Raw genomic sequence first — 20,100 nt, forward strand, 5'->3', positions numbered from 1 at the left:
TTTGAACAAATGGAACCGTACGGGTTCATTTGGTTCCATTTGTACACACTCTCAAGAGTTACAAATGCATCAATTAACACTGAGGACTTTGACTGTGTAAATCAATGTTACAAAGTTGGATGCAGAATCCATCATGTCATAATAACCACTCACTCACTCAACCACACACATGAGATGTTCACAGCGAAAACACGCACGCATGCACGCACGCACGCACGCACGCACGCACGCACACACACGCACACACACACATACACACACACACACACACACACACACACACACACACACACACACACACACAGAGTCAGGGGAATGACTCAGGAGAAATGGTCGGACTAAAAATAAAGCCACGAGCGTCTATATTTACTCCTGATTAAAAAGCATCACAGAGCCGATTGACTTTGATACTAATTCGGGCTCTGCACTGAAACTCCCCCAAATTAGAATCACGGGTAGAAATGAAGGCTTTAGCTGGGCCTTAAATTACAGGTTGTGGGGGAGACACACCGAGAGGAGAGCCATAATCACACTGGCAGAGATGGAGACAGTCTGCACACACACACACACCACTCGCGCGTGTGCGCGCACACACACACACACACACACACACACACACACACACACACACACACGCCACCAGAACCCAAGCAGAGGACCTCCAGTGAGACATTGGAATAGTGGTCTACTATGCTAGACTAAATATCTATTCTAAACATTTTAGCCCTCTGGGGGGAATTAAAAGTGTTTTGAAGATACAACCTACAACTTTTATGTTTGTTACAGCATGTCCCTCTTCTAACAGAGAGAGGAAATTGCAATTATGTCTCAAGTCTGAACTACAGTATAAAATAAAGATGGCGGCCTAAATAGTTTCCAAAGTGTGCCATAGAGACTGGTTAAAATATCATATTAAAATATGTGCTGAAAGTAACAAATCAGTTTCTGAAACCCCATCCTCAATATGACAAGAGTGGAGGAAATGTCAAACAGTTAGCTCACAACACATCGCATTGCCGCTATTTCCTTCCATGCATATAGGTATCAATTAATGCTTTAAAAGACACACAAAAGGGCAGTTTTGGCAGGACCAAAAAAAAGTGAAATGGGGACGTGAACCCCATTGTAGACCAAGCTGGGACAAGTGATCCTAGACGAGCGAGCATGCTGCCAGTAACGATGTGTAAGACTGTTTACCGGACGATGTGTCTCATACACAACAACCCCTGTGTTTGTCCCGTGTTGGTCGCTTCCAGCTTGGAACAATTTGCCCCCCTACAGTATGTCTGCTGGTAATGTGTGTTCCACACACACATTAGTCTGGCTCGCACACTGCCCTCAGCGCCCATCCAACAAGGATTCTGCTTGAGAGAGAGAAGGGCTCCTCCAGCTCAGACAGAAGAACACACACTTACTGTAATTCAGCTGTTGATACGCTCTTGGATCTTTAAACTGTCTGTCAATTGATCTTAAAATACTGCCGTTGTGCTTATAAAGCACTGAGTTGTTTAGGGCCTAAAAAACTCATTTATCTTTCTTATTGTATCCAAAATGTCCTTTATAACGAATTTCACTAATGTACTGTATCTCTTAGCTCTGCCTTAAAACCCATTTTGGGCGGGAACACCTTTTGGTGTTTTAAACATGTTATAATTTAGTTATTGAAAAATACCAGATCTACAAGCTCATAGCACACCACCGAGTGGCGCGCTACGAGCTTGTAGGTCTGCTATTTTTGAAAAATCGTAAAAATGTGGTGCAAATCTTTGAATATATATTCTTTCAAAGTGAATGTTTTTAACTCAAGTCTAAATGGGTTAACGTCTCAATGTTATGTTCAAAGCACTTGCCTTGTTGAAATGTGCTATCCTATTTTACAATTGCCTAGAGGGTGGGCGGGTGGACGGACACAACGGTGGACGTCACAAACGTAAATATCCGGACTTGCAAGGCACACTGTTGCTCCAATCAACACCAAACTTTGCTCAAGGGCATGTTCAAAGCGCCAATAAAGAGAAGCGGTCAGGGCGTGACCCATTTATATCCCACGAAGTAGGCCTACCTGTCAACGGTTTCACGCCTGTAGTATTTCAAACTCACACAACCGCAACATGGATTCCCTCTCCTAAAGCAGTGGTTCTCAACCTGTAGGTAAGGTCTTGTCTGCTTGGAGGAGGTGGTCGCCACCATTGGTGTGTGAATGTGGGAAGTGAGGACGTTGGCCGCTTCACCTCCCAATGTACAGTATGAATGAATGGACCATTGTAAAGTGCTTTGAGTAGGCACGTGCCATGTAGTGCATAGAAAAGCGCTATCAAATTCAATCCATTATTATTATTAGGTTGTCCGGATTTTTAAAACATGTTACAGAAAATCATAACCTTTTTTCAGACCGTGTAACTTCATCTATCGTCCTGTAACTTCAACTTGTTTAAAAAATAGTGAAAATAGCCAGTCTACAAGCTCACAGTACTTTGGGATGTGACGTGTTCTCTTCTTGTAGATCGGCTATTTTTGCCACATAGGGGCTAATGTTGTTAACATGTCTGAAAAACACGAGTGGGTCTCGTAAGAAGGGGGGGCTCCATGGAAAAAGCATTGGGAATCAGCGCTCTAAAGCATCAATGTCCCCGGTTCAGAGTATCAACACAGAACACGTGTTGAGAGAACAGAGGAGGCGTGTAGTGCAGTGTGGTGTACAATGTCAGGCTGTCAAAACATTGGCTGGAAAAGGAGAGGGAGAGAGAGGACATGGAGGACAAAACGCTAAGAGATTTATTGTCCTCTGGAGCAGAGAGGCAGTGAGGTCAGACTCTCAGCAACCTAAAATAGCTCCAGTTGGTCTCTCGGAGGGGCCGGTGTTTATACAGAGCGAAGGGGGTCCACGAGGGGTTTAGTAAGTGATGAGCAATAAACTCCACCAGGAGGCCGATGCTACTGCTGCACGGGAACATTCCCTGATGTAACCGTCTCATAACTCTGAACATCTGGATTCATACTTGAGGCATTTAGCGGATGTTTTTTTTTTTCTTTCTTCCAGACACTATCTAGCTGAAAAACTGCAAAACAGTATTTTATGACCTCGGACTCAACGAACCATACCGCAGCGCAAATAAATGAAAGTCTACGTATTAACACGTGTTGATCATTTAGCTAATGCACTCATCCAGAAGTGGCTTACAGCGAGTACAACGGAAGAATACATTTCAGTTCCTAAATTAGTTCATAGTGAAGTGCAACAGTTGGTATGTTATTATTTTTCCTTCAAAAATAGCCAATAACTGATCTACAAGCTTGCAGATCACCCTTTTCTGTATCTGGCATACAACAAAGTATATGCAGGGCTTAGCACAATCCCTACTTTTGGCGGAATGCTCCGCCATAAGGACTGAAATAATCAATCCGCATCGATGAGAACAATTTTTTCATTATTATTTTGGGTCGGCCTTTCCTTCTTTAGCGATCCTAGACCGGATGCTGCCGTCCACCTCGCATTATACAGGCAGACTAAAAGCTGAATAACTCCTAATCTACGGATCTCTCCATGGTTTAGTCAATTAGCACGATGTTCGGAGGTCTTTGCTGATAATCCGGTGGTCTAGATGGAAACATTGGTGCTTTCTAGAGCAAGGATGGCTATATTTTAGCTAGCTAGCATTGACGCTATTTATTTAGCACAAGATGGACGCCCACAACATCCGTTTCTGTGCTGCGTGCGCAACCTCTAAATCGTCCCCACAGACCATGGCAGTCAGAAGTTGGATTTGCGTCCGGCAGGTGGCAGCCAAACGGTTAAGTGATTGATTATCAAACATGTGGTCAACAGTAGTAGACTGTAGATGTGGACGTACTGGGCGGCTCTTAGTGACCAACAGCAGACGAGTGGGGTTGTGGTGCAGTGGTGTAAAGCAAGGTGTTTGGGGATGGGAACATCTGTTCCCGACATTCCACACGGTTTTAAAACACATCAGTGTCAGGAGACTTGTAAACAAGTGTTTTTACAGCTGATGGAAAGGTGAGAGGCAAATGGCTAGATTACAGAGGAGAGGTGATGGTATGTTTCTGTGTGTGTGTGTGTGTGTGTGTGTGTGTGTGTGTGTGTGTGTGTGTGTGTGTGTGTGTGTGTGTGTGTGTGTGTGTGTGTGTGTGTGTGTGTGTGTGTGTGTGTGTGTGTGTGTGTGTGTGTGTGAACCCCTGCAGAGCCCCTTCCCAGCTGCTGTGCTTAACTGCTATCATAGAGGATTATTGGGTTAAGCCATCCAGCTGAACCCACCTTGTGGGGAGTTTGTGTGTGTGTGTGTGTGTGTGTGTGTGTGTGTGTGTGTGTGTGTGTGTGTGTGTGTGTGTGTGTGTGTGTGTGTGTGTGTGTGTGTGTGAGTGTGCGCGAGTACATGCGTGTGTTACCTGTGCTGTTGACTGACTCTTGTCCTTGGCGCGTTTCCCCAGGGTGTCCAACACCTTCAGAGAAGACAGCAGACCTCTCCTATTGGTCCTCCGGTCTCCTCTGGACAGAGACTGACCTCGCCTCCTCAGTGTGCCCTCCTCACGACTGCACACCTGACCACCACCACAACAATCAACATCAACATCAAGAATTTCAAGGACTCCCAGTTTGATTTGCTATACCACAGAAAGCATCCGTGTCATTTTTAGCAACATAATACGTTTTTCAGAAAACTCTTCTGAGGGTCCTGGCACAAAACATTTACTACTGATTTGGTAGAATGGACCTCAGGTCTAAATGGGTTTTAAGAAGGAGATATTTCCAAAGGGTGAATAATAATAATAACAGTAATAACAGTAATAATAGTACCAGAGCATGGAAGGAGGAGGCAGAGAAGACCCCCAGGCGTCCCAGCGTGCTCTTGGAGGTCTTGCTGGCGGCGGCCAGCAGCCGTTTGGGGTTGGGCAGCTCGCTGCCCTGCAGGCTGGCCTGGTAGCTCCTCAGTCTGAACACATCCACGTTCAGCTTCTCCAGGTTCTGGTCCCACTGCTGGATCTGAACACACGGTACAACACATGGCACAAGACAGTGGTAAACATCTGTGTTCACTCGCACGCACGCACGCACAGACACAGAACTCCGACAAACATGCTTACATTTGCGCACACATTTACGTACACAAACAGACAGACACCAGACAGACAGACAGAGTCATGCTTATTTACACAATATTGTACACACACATCTATTGTACAAACACACACCCATGCACACGCACGCACACAGTGTGTCCAAGCACAAGTATACAACAAAAACAAAAACACACACATATACACATACACACTTCCCGTTCACAGACACAAACACCCCCCATTTCCTCTCTTCAATTATCTTATCCCTCTCTCTCTCTCCCTCTCCCTCTTTCTCTCCCCCTCTCTCCCTCTCTCTCTCTCTCTCTCTCTGGGTAATTGCACATGCAGCATAGCTCCAGTGTGAGAGGCCGGTTGTCTCATGGTAGATTAGGGTTTGTAATCTACACAATCATTTAGCTTCACTTCAAACAGCTGCAGGCCTTGTTGGGATCAGTGAGCGGCAGAGATCTCATCAAAGTGACTGGAGCCATATGCCCCCCCCCCCCCCCCCCCCCCAACACACACACACACACACACACACTTTGAATAGCGATACATGCTACCACTGTACCTTTGAATAGAAAAAATAATCTATTGAGCTCACAGTGCGTCATGTCATGAGTATAAGGCTAAAATAGGGACTTCAAAGTGGTTCATGTTGGACCAACATTGGTCACTTGAGATGTTTGCTGATCTAGTAGGAACTGAAGATTAATCTCTCTCTCTCTCTCTCTCTCTCTCTGCGTGGTTGAACTGGTCTCCAGGGATAACAGAGTGTACATGTAGACTCAGACTATCTGGGAAAACATTCCTTGTTTTTTGGTTCTTGATCTTGAGGAAGGGGGTGCCACAGACATCAGTGCAAACTTATCTGCATTGGTGGAAAGTAACTAAGTACATTTACTAAAGTAGGTATTTTTACTCTACTGGAGTACTTCTACTACTTTTTTGGAGTACTTCTACTCCACTACATCTCAAAAGCAAATATTGTACTTTTACTCCACTATAATTATTTGTTACTAGTTACTTTGACATTTTTTTATATTAATACAATGAGCACTGTTTGTCTGTGCTTCCCGTTAAGAGGTGGGTTAAGAGTAGGGGGACAGTGGTAATTAATGAGCGTGTTGGACTGAACACATGTGCTGCTGGCCACGTTCAACTGAGAGCGCAGTGTGAGAAAGCTGGGATTTTCTCTACAGGACGGCTGCCAACAGCCAGGACACTCCGTGAGCAGAACGCTTACGTAAGACGTTGTACTGTTGCTACACTGAGGTTTGGGGATCTGACTTCATTCATAAAGCATGTACTGTATGTGCTGCAACAAAAAAAATACACTGTACGTTCCAAGTTTTAGCACAAGGGCCCTTGTGTCGCAGCTGTATTGAGCTGAAACTGAACAGGTTATTGATTAAAGATCACATTTGTTTGTTTGTTTTTTCGAAGAGGGTCTGTCTGTCTGTCTGTCTGTCTGTCTGTCTGTCTGCCAGGCCAGGTCAGTTTTAGTTCTTTAAGACACACACCTGACGAGCCCAGGCACAGTGGGTCTGGTCTAATGTTAAGTCATCTTTTATATTGTTATCCTATGCTATAGGTAGTATTTCCCTCGACAGCAAATCTCTTTCTCACAGAGAAACGTGTCGCAATAGAAAAGGGACACTAGGGTTCAAGAGTTTTAATTAGTCTTACCTTATCATCACTTATTCTGCTCTGATTCTCTACTCCTCACCTCTATCTTTGTGTCATCCTTACTGCAGTGCTGCGGTTATGAAAATAGGCCTGTCCACACATTTTCAAACATGCAGATATAAGCTTGTAGCTCAACTATTTCTGCTTTTTTGTAAATTCTTTGGAAAGGAAAAAATATTTAAAAAAAATATTAAATGTGTTTTCTTTCTATATATTTAAGTTATTTGTCACATCTCTCCGTACAATTTGTGATTATGAAGCCTAAAAGGCAAACAGAAATACAAATTGTAACGCTACAATTTCCAATGCAAAAAGCACAACTAAATCATTAATCGCAATTATTTGTGTGACAATTAATGGTCAACTTAGATTTGTTATCGTGACAGCCCGGATATGAAAACTCAATTTCGCTCAAGGTCCATCTATTTATCTACTGTAATTCATCTATTTATCTACTGTAATTCAAGGTCCATCTATTTATCTACTGTAATTCATCTATTTATCTACTGTAATTCATCTATTTATCTACTGTAATTCAAGGTCCATCTATTTATCTACTGTAATTCAAAACGCACAGTAAAAAGCCAATGAAATGCAACTCCAACACAATGATGTCATGGAATGAAAACACAATGCAGAAGAGGGCAACTAACCAACCAATCAGCTACGCACGGGGAATCAAACCCCCAACCTTGGCAGTTAATAGGACCGCAAAAGTGAAACGCTTGTAGACTGGATGTCTTTGGTTCGGCAGAAAGGCCGCAGAGGCGCTGGGTTCCATTTCCACCGCACACACTAATTAACTAAATTGGCCAATTTGAACTGAACCGCTGTGTGTTTCAATGGCTCCTTCCACAACTCTGGGCCCTTGATCTCTCACACACACATGCGCACACACACATGCACACACACACACACACACACACACACACACACACACACACACACACACACACACACACACACACACACACACACCCTGTCCCACCACACAGCTGGCTCATCATGGCATTTCTGTTGCGCTGGTTCCTTCCTGGAAACCCAACAATCATCTCACACACACGCACACAGTCACACACTGTCACACACGCACACATTCGTGCGCACGCTGGCACGTACGCACACACACACACAGTCTCACACACACACTCGCGTGCGGCGCGCATACGCACTACGCAGGCACACACTCTCCTCTCACCTGGCTTTCCACAGCCTTCCTGTTCTTGTGGTCCGTGATGACAGACAGCTGCAGTTCGGCCATCTTTCTCATCTTGGCGTCCATGTCGACGCTGTGCAGCAGGGCACGCGTGTGACTCCGCAGCAGAGCCAGCGTGTCCTCCTTGCCCTGGCGCCGTGCGAGCAGCGACGAGCACGCCGAGTGGATTGAGGTCACCCAGTTCTCCACCTCCGTCTGATTGGACGCCTGCGGCGGGGGGGTGGAATCTGCGTGTTAATTGGGAGGGTGGGTAGAGAGAGGACGTAGTCTGGGAATGGGAAGGTGGCCACTTTGGCCTCCGGGCTCACCTACAAATTCCAATACACCAAAATCGCGGCCACTTGCTCACTCACACTAGGTCACTCCAGCATGGTGGTGTTATGGTGTAATTGTTGACCATATAACTTACATGGAGGTCTTTAAATACGTGGCCTAAATACCGCTATGAATAAAACTAACTAACTATAGGTTGAACCCTGCTAATAAACAAATCTGACACTGACGTTATGTGATGTCCACGTATTTCAGCAGGTCACCAATTTCACCACAACAGTGACCGAGTGACCAAGTGTTAGTGAGCGAGTGGCCGAGATTTGGGGCTATTGAAATTCAGTGTGTGTGTCAAAGTCACAAATTTACACATTTATCTAGCACACATCTCTACAAAGCGCTTTGCATACAATTTGCGTTACATTCACACACGTTCACAGAACGCGGAGGCGACTATGTAAGTTCCAGAACCTTCCAGTGTTCCAAGATAGCCGCTCTGCCGCCTGAGCCACCACTGGCTATCAAATAAGAAATACGATTTCTCATATAGTGAAGGTCAGAGGAGGGTAAAGTGCAGGACAAAAGCTGCTTGACTCCAAACACACGGTCGTCACACCAACCAACCAACCAAACATGCACGCACGCATGCACGCACACACATACACTGTGCAGCACAAGTCTGAGACTCAGTCAGAAGTTGTCATGGAAATGTGAAGTGTGTGATGGGGCCAGAGCCAATGCATGTGCAGTGATTTGTGTGTGCATGATGTGTATGCGTGGTAAACACACACGCACAAGCCCTCAATAACCATTAACAAAAGTCTACATCTCTAGATCTGGTGAACTCGCCGCGTGAAGAGCTTCACATAAACAGCAGGGCTCTTCCCTCGTTAAATTGTAAGCGCGAGGGTCAAGCACCCTGCTGTCTCCCGCAAGACGACACACCGTGAAGTGTTCACCCTGCACTCCCGGTTATTTATTACAGCTGGCCCTGGTCAAGTCCTGTTTCTTTTTTCACAGCATGTGACGGCTTAACTACTGCTACACTATGTCTCTCCATTCCCAAGAGGAATTACTTGGAAGAGTTACGTTTCTGTTAGTTGAAAACTGCCAGAGGTTAAAAGGAATCAGATCCTGTAACTCTGGGAAGCTGCAGCAAACAAACCTCATCCACTAACAACTTGGATCCTAGCGTCCCTATTCTGGGGGTGAAGATTCGGCGAAAATAGCCGATCTACATGCTGACAATAGGTCACAGAGTGACAGTATTTGGTGTTGGTTTGGAAAAAGAAGAGGGCCTAGTAGACACCTGGGGGAATTGCTAAATCGCACATTAAAACGCCCAAAGTTGCAAAAACACTAGCCAACCAGATACATAAACTACAGATGTGCACATGTGTTAATTTTGTTGACTACGAACAAAACACTAAGATTTCGATTTTTTGTCGACTAAGACTATAGACCAAGACTAAATAATTTCAGATGACTAAAACTAAATCGTGTGTTGTTCAAAAGACTAAGACTAAATGATAATACACTGATGTGCACGCCACGGCTCAGCACTCCCATTAAAAAACTATTCACGACATACGAAAAGAGAACGCCATGGTGGACACAGGCCCTAAACGGGTTGATTTTTTCACATTTATAGTTTATACACTCAACAGAGTTAAATGAATACAGTCAGTATGGTTACTGCTGTCAAAACTACACTGCTCTGCAAGTCATTCTGGATGTGACGGTTAAACAGCTATAATTGTGTTGGAAGCAGCTCCCCCAAAACTGCCCCAAAACATCCACACATTTCTCACAATGGAACACAGACACACGCTGCAGAGCTGGCAGTGTACGCGCATCATATCCCATAACCCAACATGCTCATTACCAGTGGTGGAAGAAGTACTCAGAGCTTTTCTTAAGTAAAAGTAGCAATACCGCAATGTTGAAATACTCTGTTACAAGTTACTTAGTAAAAGTCTTATATTCAAAATGCGGCCAAAAGTAGTCATAGTGCAGACTGTCCTATTTCACAAGTTTTCAAAACTTGTACATTTAGAAAATAGCCAATCTTATAATGAATGATTTGTAATAATAATTTAAATCTGCAAAGTAAAATGTCCAAATAACCGTACATTTCAGTAAAACCAAAAAGCACAACACTTGCCTCTGAGAGGTAATGGAACAGAAGTATAAAGCATTGAAAAACAGACAAACAGACTGATCAAGTCAAGTAAAAGCATCTCAATATACAGTACAGTAAATGTACTTAGTTACTTTTTTCCACCACTGGCCATTACCAAGCTTAAACAGCAGCATATGAAAAGCTGAAATGACTGCATAGCTGTGGTCGGAGCATGAAGGCCTGGGCTGGAAAACCACAACACACCCCTCTCTATCATTCACACTGAAAAGTCCTCAACGTTGGTTAAATTAACTGTGAGAGTGTACAACATGGACCCAAAGGGACCTGTATGGGTCCCTTTGGTTCCATTGTGTACACTCTCACAGTTACAGACCCATAAGGGTCCATTTGGTTCCATTTCCAACACTGGGGATTTCACTGCGTACAGGGATTGGAGCCCAGAACCGACGCGACCATGTCTGGCCCTAGTGTTGTTTTACATCAGTAATAATATAATGAGCAATAATGCGTGTACCACATCTCATAAACACAGCGGTACTTCATTTACGCTTATTTGAATACTCATTTCTGTTGTGAACGGCTTCCGTTCACGACTTTCAGGAAGGAGTTACAGACTTTGTATCTTTTGGAAGTTTTTTGGAAGAGTTTTCTGGTTTGAGAGAATAGTGTCATCAGAACTACACATGAAGTCGCTCATGCAGCCAAACATTGAATTTACTACTGTTACCGACGATGATACTAATTAAGGCTCTGTTCCATTTAGTGTATAGTGGTTCTCAAACCTTTTAATTTCAAGGACCCCCATAACTGTAAGAGTTACACATCCGTACGGGGTCATTTGGAACCTACTTCAAGGACACTTTGAGACCCACTGGTGTGTTTCCAGTGAGCCAACATGCACAATAGTAGCACCCTGACTCGTGACTTGTGAAGCAAGTAGGAAAGGGACCCAGAAGTGGGAAGAGTAGGAAGAGTTATTCTGTATGCATGCATAGAGAATATTATGATTTGGCCTCTGACCTGGAAGAGGAAGACGTCGCCGTGGGAGTTGCTGAGGCAGAAGACGTTCTCCTTCCTGGGGTGTTCGGGGACGGGCTGGACCAGGCTGTCCTGGGCCAGCAGGGCGTAGCGTGCCGACACTGCGTCCTGCTCACCGCCGATGCCTCCGTACGACTCGTAGAACAGCAGGGTGCAACCTGACGAGGGGGAGGCCAAAAGGTCACAACACAGCATCAGTATATCTATTATAACATTAGAGAACTTGTACCCAACACATGGCAAGAAACCCAAAGCCACAACAGCTACGTCGCTATTGCAACACCCACAACACCATCTTACACACTACACCCACACACACTCACACGGCAGTGACGTCACACACTTACCTTCGCAGTGTTCGGGACCTATCTCCTCCTATCGCGCCGAACGCCAAAACTCGACACCACCCGCCAAACACTGGCACTGGCACTGCCACCAAAAATGCCTCCCGTCCACACTCACGCCGCCAATGCATTTGTTTACTACAAACATTATCGCCCGAAGCACCCACACCCCCGGAACACTGTTGCCCTTTCACCACGCTAAATTCGCCAGGTCTATACAAGTGAGCACAAATTACATGTGAGAAAATTCATTCACAAGCCCACAAATGCCATTCAAATGCCATTCAACACACACTATGACTCGCTTACAATTCGCGAACCTGGCAACACTGCCCTGTCTTCTAATAGGCCCACACTAGCTCTCAGAATCTGATTTTGATCTCCCGCAGGAGAAGAGAAACGAGGAAGGGGAGAGGAATTGTAGCCTCACGATTTTGCTTATTCCTTCTAAATCTCTGTATATTAAATATCGCTCTCTCAGCGAATCTCTTAGTTACATCAACATTGTTCTTTCAGTTTTTGGTTTGTCCCAAACTATTACAATTACACCGTTCGAATTCGCCATTTCGCCTGCCAGCCATACTGCCGAGTACATTTCATTGTGCACACACACACGCACACGCACGCCGGCTGGAAGCCACGATCTCTCTCTCTCGCCACGCCAAGCACGCACACACACACACACACACACACACACACACACACAGGAATAGCCGTGCAGCCTATACACGGCGGCAGCGAGACAGGACGTTATAATCTTGAGTTTCATTAAATAACTGTCTTTCTCCGCACGCGCACGTGCGCACACAACATTATTCAAGTGAAATGCGTAACGCCAATATTGGGCTAATATAGGCTACCAATACAGGACGTTATAATCTTCACATTCATTAAATTACTCTGTCTTTCTCCGCACACGCACGTGCGCACACAACATTATTCAAGTGAAATGCATAACGCCAATATTGGCCTAATATAGGCTACCAATATGTGGGTAGCCTACAGGGATTTACCCACGGAATGAATATATATATATTCATCTATACCAGGGCTGCCCACACTTCTTTTTACTTCAGAGCTACTTTCAAAACGACCAGTCATATACCCACCAAATAAAACTATCATCCCATTGCAGAAAATAGTTACAAAATGTAATTGAGGCTACATACAGTGGTGTCCCCTTCGTCTGTACCAGGCTGACTTCTATAGGTTTTGAAAGGTACCTTTATATATACATAATAATAACTAATAACCCATCCGTTACTACATGTGGAGTCACATAATAAAAAAGATATATAAATGTGATAAACATGAAAAAACTAAAAAACAGTTATAAACATTTTCATTTTATTTATGAAATACTTTGTAAATGTTTAAAAGTTGTGATTTTTTCTTTTGTTTAAACTGTTTTAAATCTTTTGAAATAATATATATCATAAATGAATGTCCTTCAAAGCAAAAGCAGCAGAAATTAACCAATCTACAAGGTCACAATCTATGGTGATGCGACACACTGTGAGCTTGTAGATTTGAAAACGACTGTAGCATGGCATGCCCTAAACAGGTTGACGGTGGTTGAGTCTGTCTGTGCGTTCTCATAAATAAATAAATATTTAACCAATGAACATTATTATTAACTTGTGACTAATTTTGGATCCATTTGGAACACAGGGTCACAAGGATTCTGCCCAAAGCCACGATATGAGAGCGATGGACAGAGAGAATGGAAAGCTTTGTATAATGCAGGGTTTCTCAAAGTGGGTGCCGTGACGCAAGTCCAGGGGCGCCGCAAAATAATACTTTGATAATATTTGGAACTCATCAATATCACTTCAGGTTTTAACCACTTTGAGTCTATACTTAGTACAAATGGAGGCGAGTTACACTGTACTTGGCGCATAATTTTTTCGATCACATTCACAACGCGTCGCAATGGGAAAGAGTCTGACATATAAATGTAAGGTGAACAATTTAATGAAAAAGTTACTTTACTGGGGTGACCTCCCTGAGCCACCACTGGTATATAATTGTACAATTACAGTTCATAAGTCAGGGATTTAGCAGATGATTTTATCCAGAGCATCTTACAAAGTGCCAGGTTGGAGGAGGAAACCGTTCTCACCCAACAACAGGGGAAGTGAATTAGAGTGCTAAAGAAAACAGTTTTGTTACAAAGTGCTACATGTGAACTCCTACTAAACAACAAGCCTGGCATCTACAGTGTCTAAATAACCTCCTGGCATCTACTTGCAGTGTTTGAAGTGCTACTTTGAGGATGTTTAACCTATCATTCAATTGTGTGCAGGATGGTAAAAAAATGGTAAATGGTGCATTTATATAGCGCCTTTATCCAAGGCGCTTTACAGAGATTGTGCATTACATTCACCCATTCACACACACATTCATACACCGATGGCAGGGGAAACCATGCAAGGCACCAACTAGCACATCGGGAGCAATTAGGGGTTCAGTGTCTTGCTCAAGGACACTTCGACAGTAACTCTGGGGGAGCCCGGGTTCGAACTGGCAACCTTACGGTTACCATCCAGGCACTCTACCCCTGAGCCACCGCCGCCCGGATGTGAATATTTATCGTGGCTGTTGTGAGAGCTCACCTTCAAAGGCTGTGGAAGTAACATCTCCGGCGTTGCCTAAATAAACCAAACCATCAGGTGGCATGGAGTGGAGGGCAAACGCGTTTTGTACCTACGCTGGCAGTTTTCGAAGCAAACTAACTCTCGAGAAACGCAGAACTCATTAGGGGGTTCTGTGAATCCTTGCTGTCTGCTAAAGGATGGATATTTTAGGAACATGCATACTGCCCCCTGACCATGTGCGGAAAGGAATATTCAGTGCTTAACAACTTTCAACCTGGTGTCACTATTTTGGACATGTGATTGTAGGCGAAAACTTAAAAAATGTTCAGAAATTGCAAAAATAGTTTTGTTTTTTGCGCCGTGATTGGCCAGACACAACTTTTTGGGCACATTGACATGGGCCACAAACCATCCAAGGTAAGGTTTTTATTTTTATATTTTTGTATGCACGTTTGTTTTCACTAGTTTTCTTTCGTTTTTAAATTAAATTGCCAATGTGAACCGGTGGACTTGCGCGTGGGTGCCGGCAGACTTAATGCGTTTAACAGGCTGACGTGAGCCCCTGTACTGTTCCTTTGAGTGTGACCCAGTAGTGTCTCCACTGTACCGTACCTTTGAGTGTGACCCAGTAGTGTTTCCACTTGCGGCGGGCAACCATCTCCAGCCTGCGCTCCTTGTTCAGGGTGATCAGAGCTTTGAAGGACAGCCACCCCGCCCTCCGCACCACCCCCTGCTCCTTCTCTAGCAGGAGGTCCAGCTGCTCCAGGGACCCCAGAGACCCTCCACCTCCTCCACCTCCATCTACTCCACTGCTACTCCTTTCCACCTGCAATTTACAACGTAGGCATTTAGCAGACGCTCTTATCCAGGGCGACTTACGAGTGTGAGATCGGAATGAGCAGAGTGAGGATTAACTCTAGCAGATAAACAAGGTAAACGACCGCATCCTGTGAGAGTGCGGAGAGAACAGTCATGTGAAAAATGAGCATCTAGCGTTTGTCTAAACAACATACTCTCCAAATAACATTCTGTAAATTTGAAACTATAGGATATTACCAGGTACTCAATGAACCAAACAACTGTCTAAATCAGACAGTGGGTTTCCAAACCGGTTAGCTCAAGACCCAAAAGAAAAAGGAAAAAGTTGGCCCTGTGCCCAAACTAGTGAAAATATTCGAAAATAGAAGATGGCTATTTTCACTACTTCTTAAACGTTTTCTAATTTATGAAATTTCAAAATGTAGGAAACAAAAAATAAAAGGGACCCCGTGTCACGTCTAAATAACATGGTAGCTAAATTCCATTCTTAACATTTGTGGTCCAGGCCTTAATACAACTAAAAACTAAAGAAAACATGACAGAAAGTGGCCAAGATAACAGCCGGCAAGAGATAAGGCGCCAAGAGGGGAGCAGGGAAGCGTTCCTCACCTCCTCATCCTCTCCCTCCTCCATCATCACCTCCAGCTCTTCCTCCTCCCCCTCCTCCTCCTCAGAGGGCTGGGTGCGCTCGGTGCCATCGCAGCCCGTCTCCGTCAGCTCCTGCATGAAGTTCTGGTAGATGGAGGCGCCGGCCGGGGGCTGCTGGGGAGGCCCCTGGGGAGGCCCCCTGAAGGAGGGCCCACTCTGGCTTACCTGGAACTGGACATAATTGATGATGCTAAGTATATGGACATACCGAGAAATCACTGGTTCTCAGTGTCGGGTCGTACAAGATGTTCCGACTAACTCTGAGACCCACTTTCCCAATGGGAACCGGTTCAGTTCTTTTTGGTTTTTACCAAACACCGACCCGGTGTTTTGACTATTCAGTGATATATTTTCGGCCTATTTGAGCCGAAACCGAATAGGCCGAAAATACATTTTTAGCCATTTTCGGCCGAATATTTTCGGTGGCCGAATTTTCGGTGCATCCCTATTTGTAATACAATAAATCATAGTCTTTGTGTAAGTATTCAATTGGAGAAGTTTCATGGTGATAACAATATATATATATAGGTATGGTTTTACCCACTCAATTCATTCATTCAATTAACATTTCAATTTTGGAACTCTGGCTCATGGACTAAAAACCAAAAAGAACTGAACCGGTTCCCATTGGGAACCAACCGGTGGAAAAGGGGCCTAAGAGTGTACAAGTTTAAGAATAACACAAGAATAACAGACCTGGTTTGGTTGGTTGTGGGCGTGTAGAGGGTTGGAGGACCACAGACAGTCTGACAGGCCAGAGTCCACACCTCCAGTGAACACATCACCGCTGCATGGCTCCTACAGGAGGACGGGGAGGCATGCTGCTTTATACCGTATGACCATTACTTAACCACAGTAACCACAGTGACCACAGTAACCCTGGTGTGACTATTTTGGGATGTTATGGGATCAGAATCTCTCAACATTGTTCCAAAATGTTCCAATTAAAAAAAATATGTATATATATATTTGTCGCACAACAAAGTCTAAGGGGGGTTAAACAAGGTGAGAGAGATAGATTGAGAACTAGAGGAACAGAGAGAACGGAGAAAGAGAATGGAGCCTTTATTTAACCAGGTACTGTATGTTAACTCTATTGTCTATAGTCACGTTTCTACACTTCTCCCTCTGTTGCATTCCTTTGATGGGGGCCAAATAAACAGGACAATAGCCTCGGTGAGATAAGAGAAACCTTGAAATCTATCATCAATAAGGCGTGCGCACAAACGCACACGCACACACACACACACACACACACACACACACACACACACACACACACACACACACACACACACTTCCTCTCCTGGGACAAAGCGGAAGAATCGTGTGACACAGCTGGCAGACCTGTGGTGGAGCACAGCAGCTCTCTGGACAATGGAGTCAAATGACACTTTCCTTTTGTTACTGCAGACGTGTGTAGTCTGTCACACCGAGTGGCTTTACATGCACACACTCATGTTACTGCCAGGTCTCACACGCACACACACACACCCCAGTTTAAAGGCTCTCTCACACTCACACACGCGCACGCACACACGCGCACACACAAACACACACACACACACACACACACACACACACACACACGATGCGGCGTGTTGTGAGCTTGTATCCCGGGGAGGACATAAAATGCATATTTTGGGTCTCGAGCTAAAAGGTTTGGGAGCTAAAGATACGTTATGTGAATCTGTTCAGCGTGTTATTGTGGTGTTTGTCGCAGTGGTTTGTAGCAGTGGTTCCCAAAGTGGGGTATGGGGACCCCAAGGGAGTTCCAATGGACCCGCAATTTGGTTCCATTTGCACACTCTCAGCGTTAAATTAACTTTAATTTACAATATAAATATAGAAATGCCATTAAATGGGGGTCAAATATGGCCTGTTACATATCAAACTGGGGGTGAAAATGGTTGAAAACCACTGCTAGAGCCGTAAAAATCTTCTCTTATGGGGGTCTCTGGTATACCTTTTCAAATGGGGGTCCGCGGGCTAATTAGTGTCAATTTGGGGGTCCTTGACATGAAAAGGTTTGGGAACCACTGGTCTATAGCATACTCTGTTATGTTGTTCATGCCGTTCAGTTTACCTGCAACCTTCTCTTCTTCCTGCTCAGGCTTCCGGTCCAGTCGCTCAGACGTCTGATTCGACTCTTCAGCAGGTCCTTCCTGCTGTTGGCGGGCGCGGGGGCCGCGGGCCCCGGCCCCGCCCCCCGGCACGGCAGGGTGCGAGAGGAGTGGCCCTCCTTCTCTCCCCCTTCGGCCCTCTCCTCCTGGATGATGGCGTTCAGGAGAAACAAGGATCTCGAGGAGGAGGAGTGGGAACCCCTCTGTGGTTGTTGGCTCGAATCCTGCGCCGGGGCATGATGGGCGGGGAACGCGGAGGGAGAACCCTCCGTGTTCCCGGGGCAGGCGTACAGGTCCGGCAGGGAGCCGGGGGGAGGGGAACCCAGGCCGGAATCGGACCGCGACTCGTGCTGGAGAATCACGGAGTCCCCGATGCCGCTGTCCTCGGTGCGGCCGGAGGAGCAGGTGTTGTACCCTGTCGCGTTGGGACCGAACTCCCCGCTGCTGCCGCTATCCACGGGAACGTTGAACCTGGGAGGGATCCCGTTGATCCGAACAGAAGAAGAGGACAGAGCGCCGTACCCCGCGCCAACGAACACGCCGCCGCTGAAGCCAGCGGGGGGGAAGAGGAATTTACTGCTGCATCGGGGAGAGATGTCCTCCACCTGGGTGGAGCAGAAGGTGTTATATCCACTGCTGGAGTAACCTCCACCACCGCCGCCACCGCACGTATCCTCGGTGCGGGTCGTGGTGGAGGAGGAGTAGGTGGTGTAGCCGCTGCTGCTGTTGTTCACGTTCCGTCCTCCATGACAGGAGAAGACGTTGTTCTCGGCCAGCCCGTCGGCTCCGTTCCCCCAGGGGGAGTCGTACCAGGAGCCCTCCGAGCTCAGTGAGCTGCCCTTGCTGTTGCGTAGCGAGGCCACGGCCTGGGGCTCCGTCTGGTGGGCCGAGGCGGCCATGTTTCCACCCTGGGACGCCTCCACCACCCTGGCGTTGGAAAACTCCACGCGCATGCTGCCGTCCTTGCTCAGCAGCACTTTGGGAGAGGTCCTGTCAGGGTTCCAGCCGCCGTTTACGCCTCCCCGCTCGCCGCTTACGCCGCTTATGCTCCACCCGCCGCCGCTTTCACTCGGCCCGTGGCCATCCTCCATGCTGCCCTCCAGGTAGCCATAGCTACGGAGGCCGTTGCCTCGCGACCTTTCCCCTCGGACGTACTTGTGGAGCGGAGGTCCGGCTCTTAGCTTGCTCGCCGGCGCGCCTCCTTTTCCTCCCGTTCTGTGCTCGTAGCTCCAGGAGGTGTAAGGAGCCTGGCTGCAGGGCTTGTGGCCTCCTGCTGCTTCGCTGCTCCGCCACCAGCTGTGAGGAGACTGCACCTCCTGCTTCCGGGAGGAGAACTTGAAGGAGCAGTTCTTGGTGGGAGCAGTCAGACCGCTGTTCTGACTGTCTGTGTTCCCCATGCTCACCTGGATGGATGCAGGGACAGTGATGATGTCAGCACCAGACACAGCAGTGAAACCACGATGAGCTTTAGTTAGTTACAATTTACAATTAATTTAATCCAGAGTGATTTACAGTAAGCAAATGCATATAGAAATGGTAATCTGGGATCATAGAATCAGTCTAAACAGTAAAATATATTAAAAATTATAATATTCTGTACAATGAAACTATACAAACTATAGGATGCTGGGCTCAACAAATGAACCTGGAATCTGTCTAATAACATGCTAGTTAGTTAGATAGTTAGTTGGTAACATAAATATTTTACATAAATACTTAAAAAAAGGATTAGGATTACAAATGTAGGCATTTGGGAGTGGACACACACACCACACACACACTCTTTACAGTAAGTGCAAATTGCTGCATGTCAACACGTTAAGCCTGTTTATACTCAGCTATGCCCGCTGCCGTTGCGTGGCGTAAATAGCAGATGTACAAGCAGATGTTGTGAGCTTGTAGATTTGCTATTTACTGAGCCCGCCTACCCCCCATCCCCCGCCACCCACGCCACCCCCGCCCCCCCAGCACGCCACTAAGTATAACTGAGAGCATACACACAGCGCATAGTCGCGCGCACACATATGCACTCGCACATTAAGCCTACAACACAAGTCACTCAGTGTTGACTTAAGACTGAGAGTGTAGAAACTACAACTACACTAGAACTCCATTGTTTTACACTCTCAGGGCTACA

General features: G+C 45.9%; 1 protein-coding gene across 2 annotated transcripts in view; it reads right to left on the reverse strand.

Moving 5' to 3' along the window:
* Positions 1–20,100, reverse strand: part of tiam2b (TIAM Rac1 associated GEF 2b) — a 73,766-nt gene that overhangs the window by 23,175 nt on the left and 30,491 nt on the right. For both annotated transcript variants that reach the window (XM_083790838.1, XM_083790837.1), the window contains exons 3-10: positions 17,927–19,366; positions 16,537–16,638; positions 15,802–16,011; positions 14,986–15,199; positions 11,415–11,590; positions 7,964–8,188; positions 4,814–4,999; positions 4,405–4,557 (exon numbers count right to left, since the gene is read on the reverse strand). In XM_083790838.1, coding sequence (XP_083646964.1) covers positions 4,405–4,557; positions 4,814–4,999; positions 7,964–8,188; positions 11,415–11,590; positions 14,986–15,199; positions 15,802–16,011; positions 16,537–16,638; positions 17,927–19,360 — 2,700 coding nt within the window. In that variant the 5' untranslated portion in view covers positions 19,361–19,366. The remainder of the gene's footprint in view (positions 1–4,404; positions 4,558–4,813; positions 5,000–7,963; positions 8,189–11,414; positions 11,591–14,985; positions 15,200–15,801; positions 16,012–16,536; positions 16,639–17,926; positions 19,367–20,100) is intronic.

Source organism: Protomyctophum parallelum (genome assembly GCF_964188405.1).
Source record: "Protomyctophum parallelum genome assembly, chromosome: 19".
Taxonomy (NCBI): domain Eukaryota; kingdom Metazoa; phylum Chordata; class Actinopteri; order Myctophiformes; family Myctophidae; genus Protomyctophum; species Protomyctophum parallelum.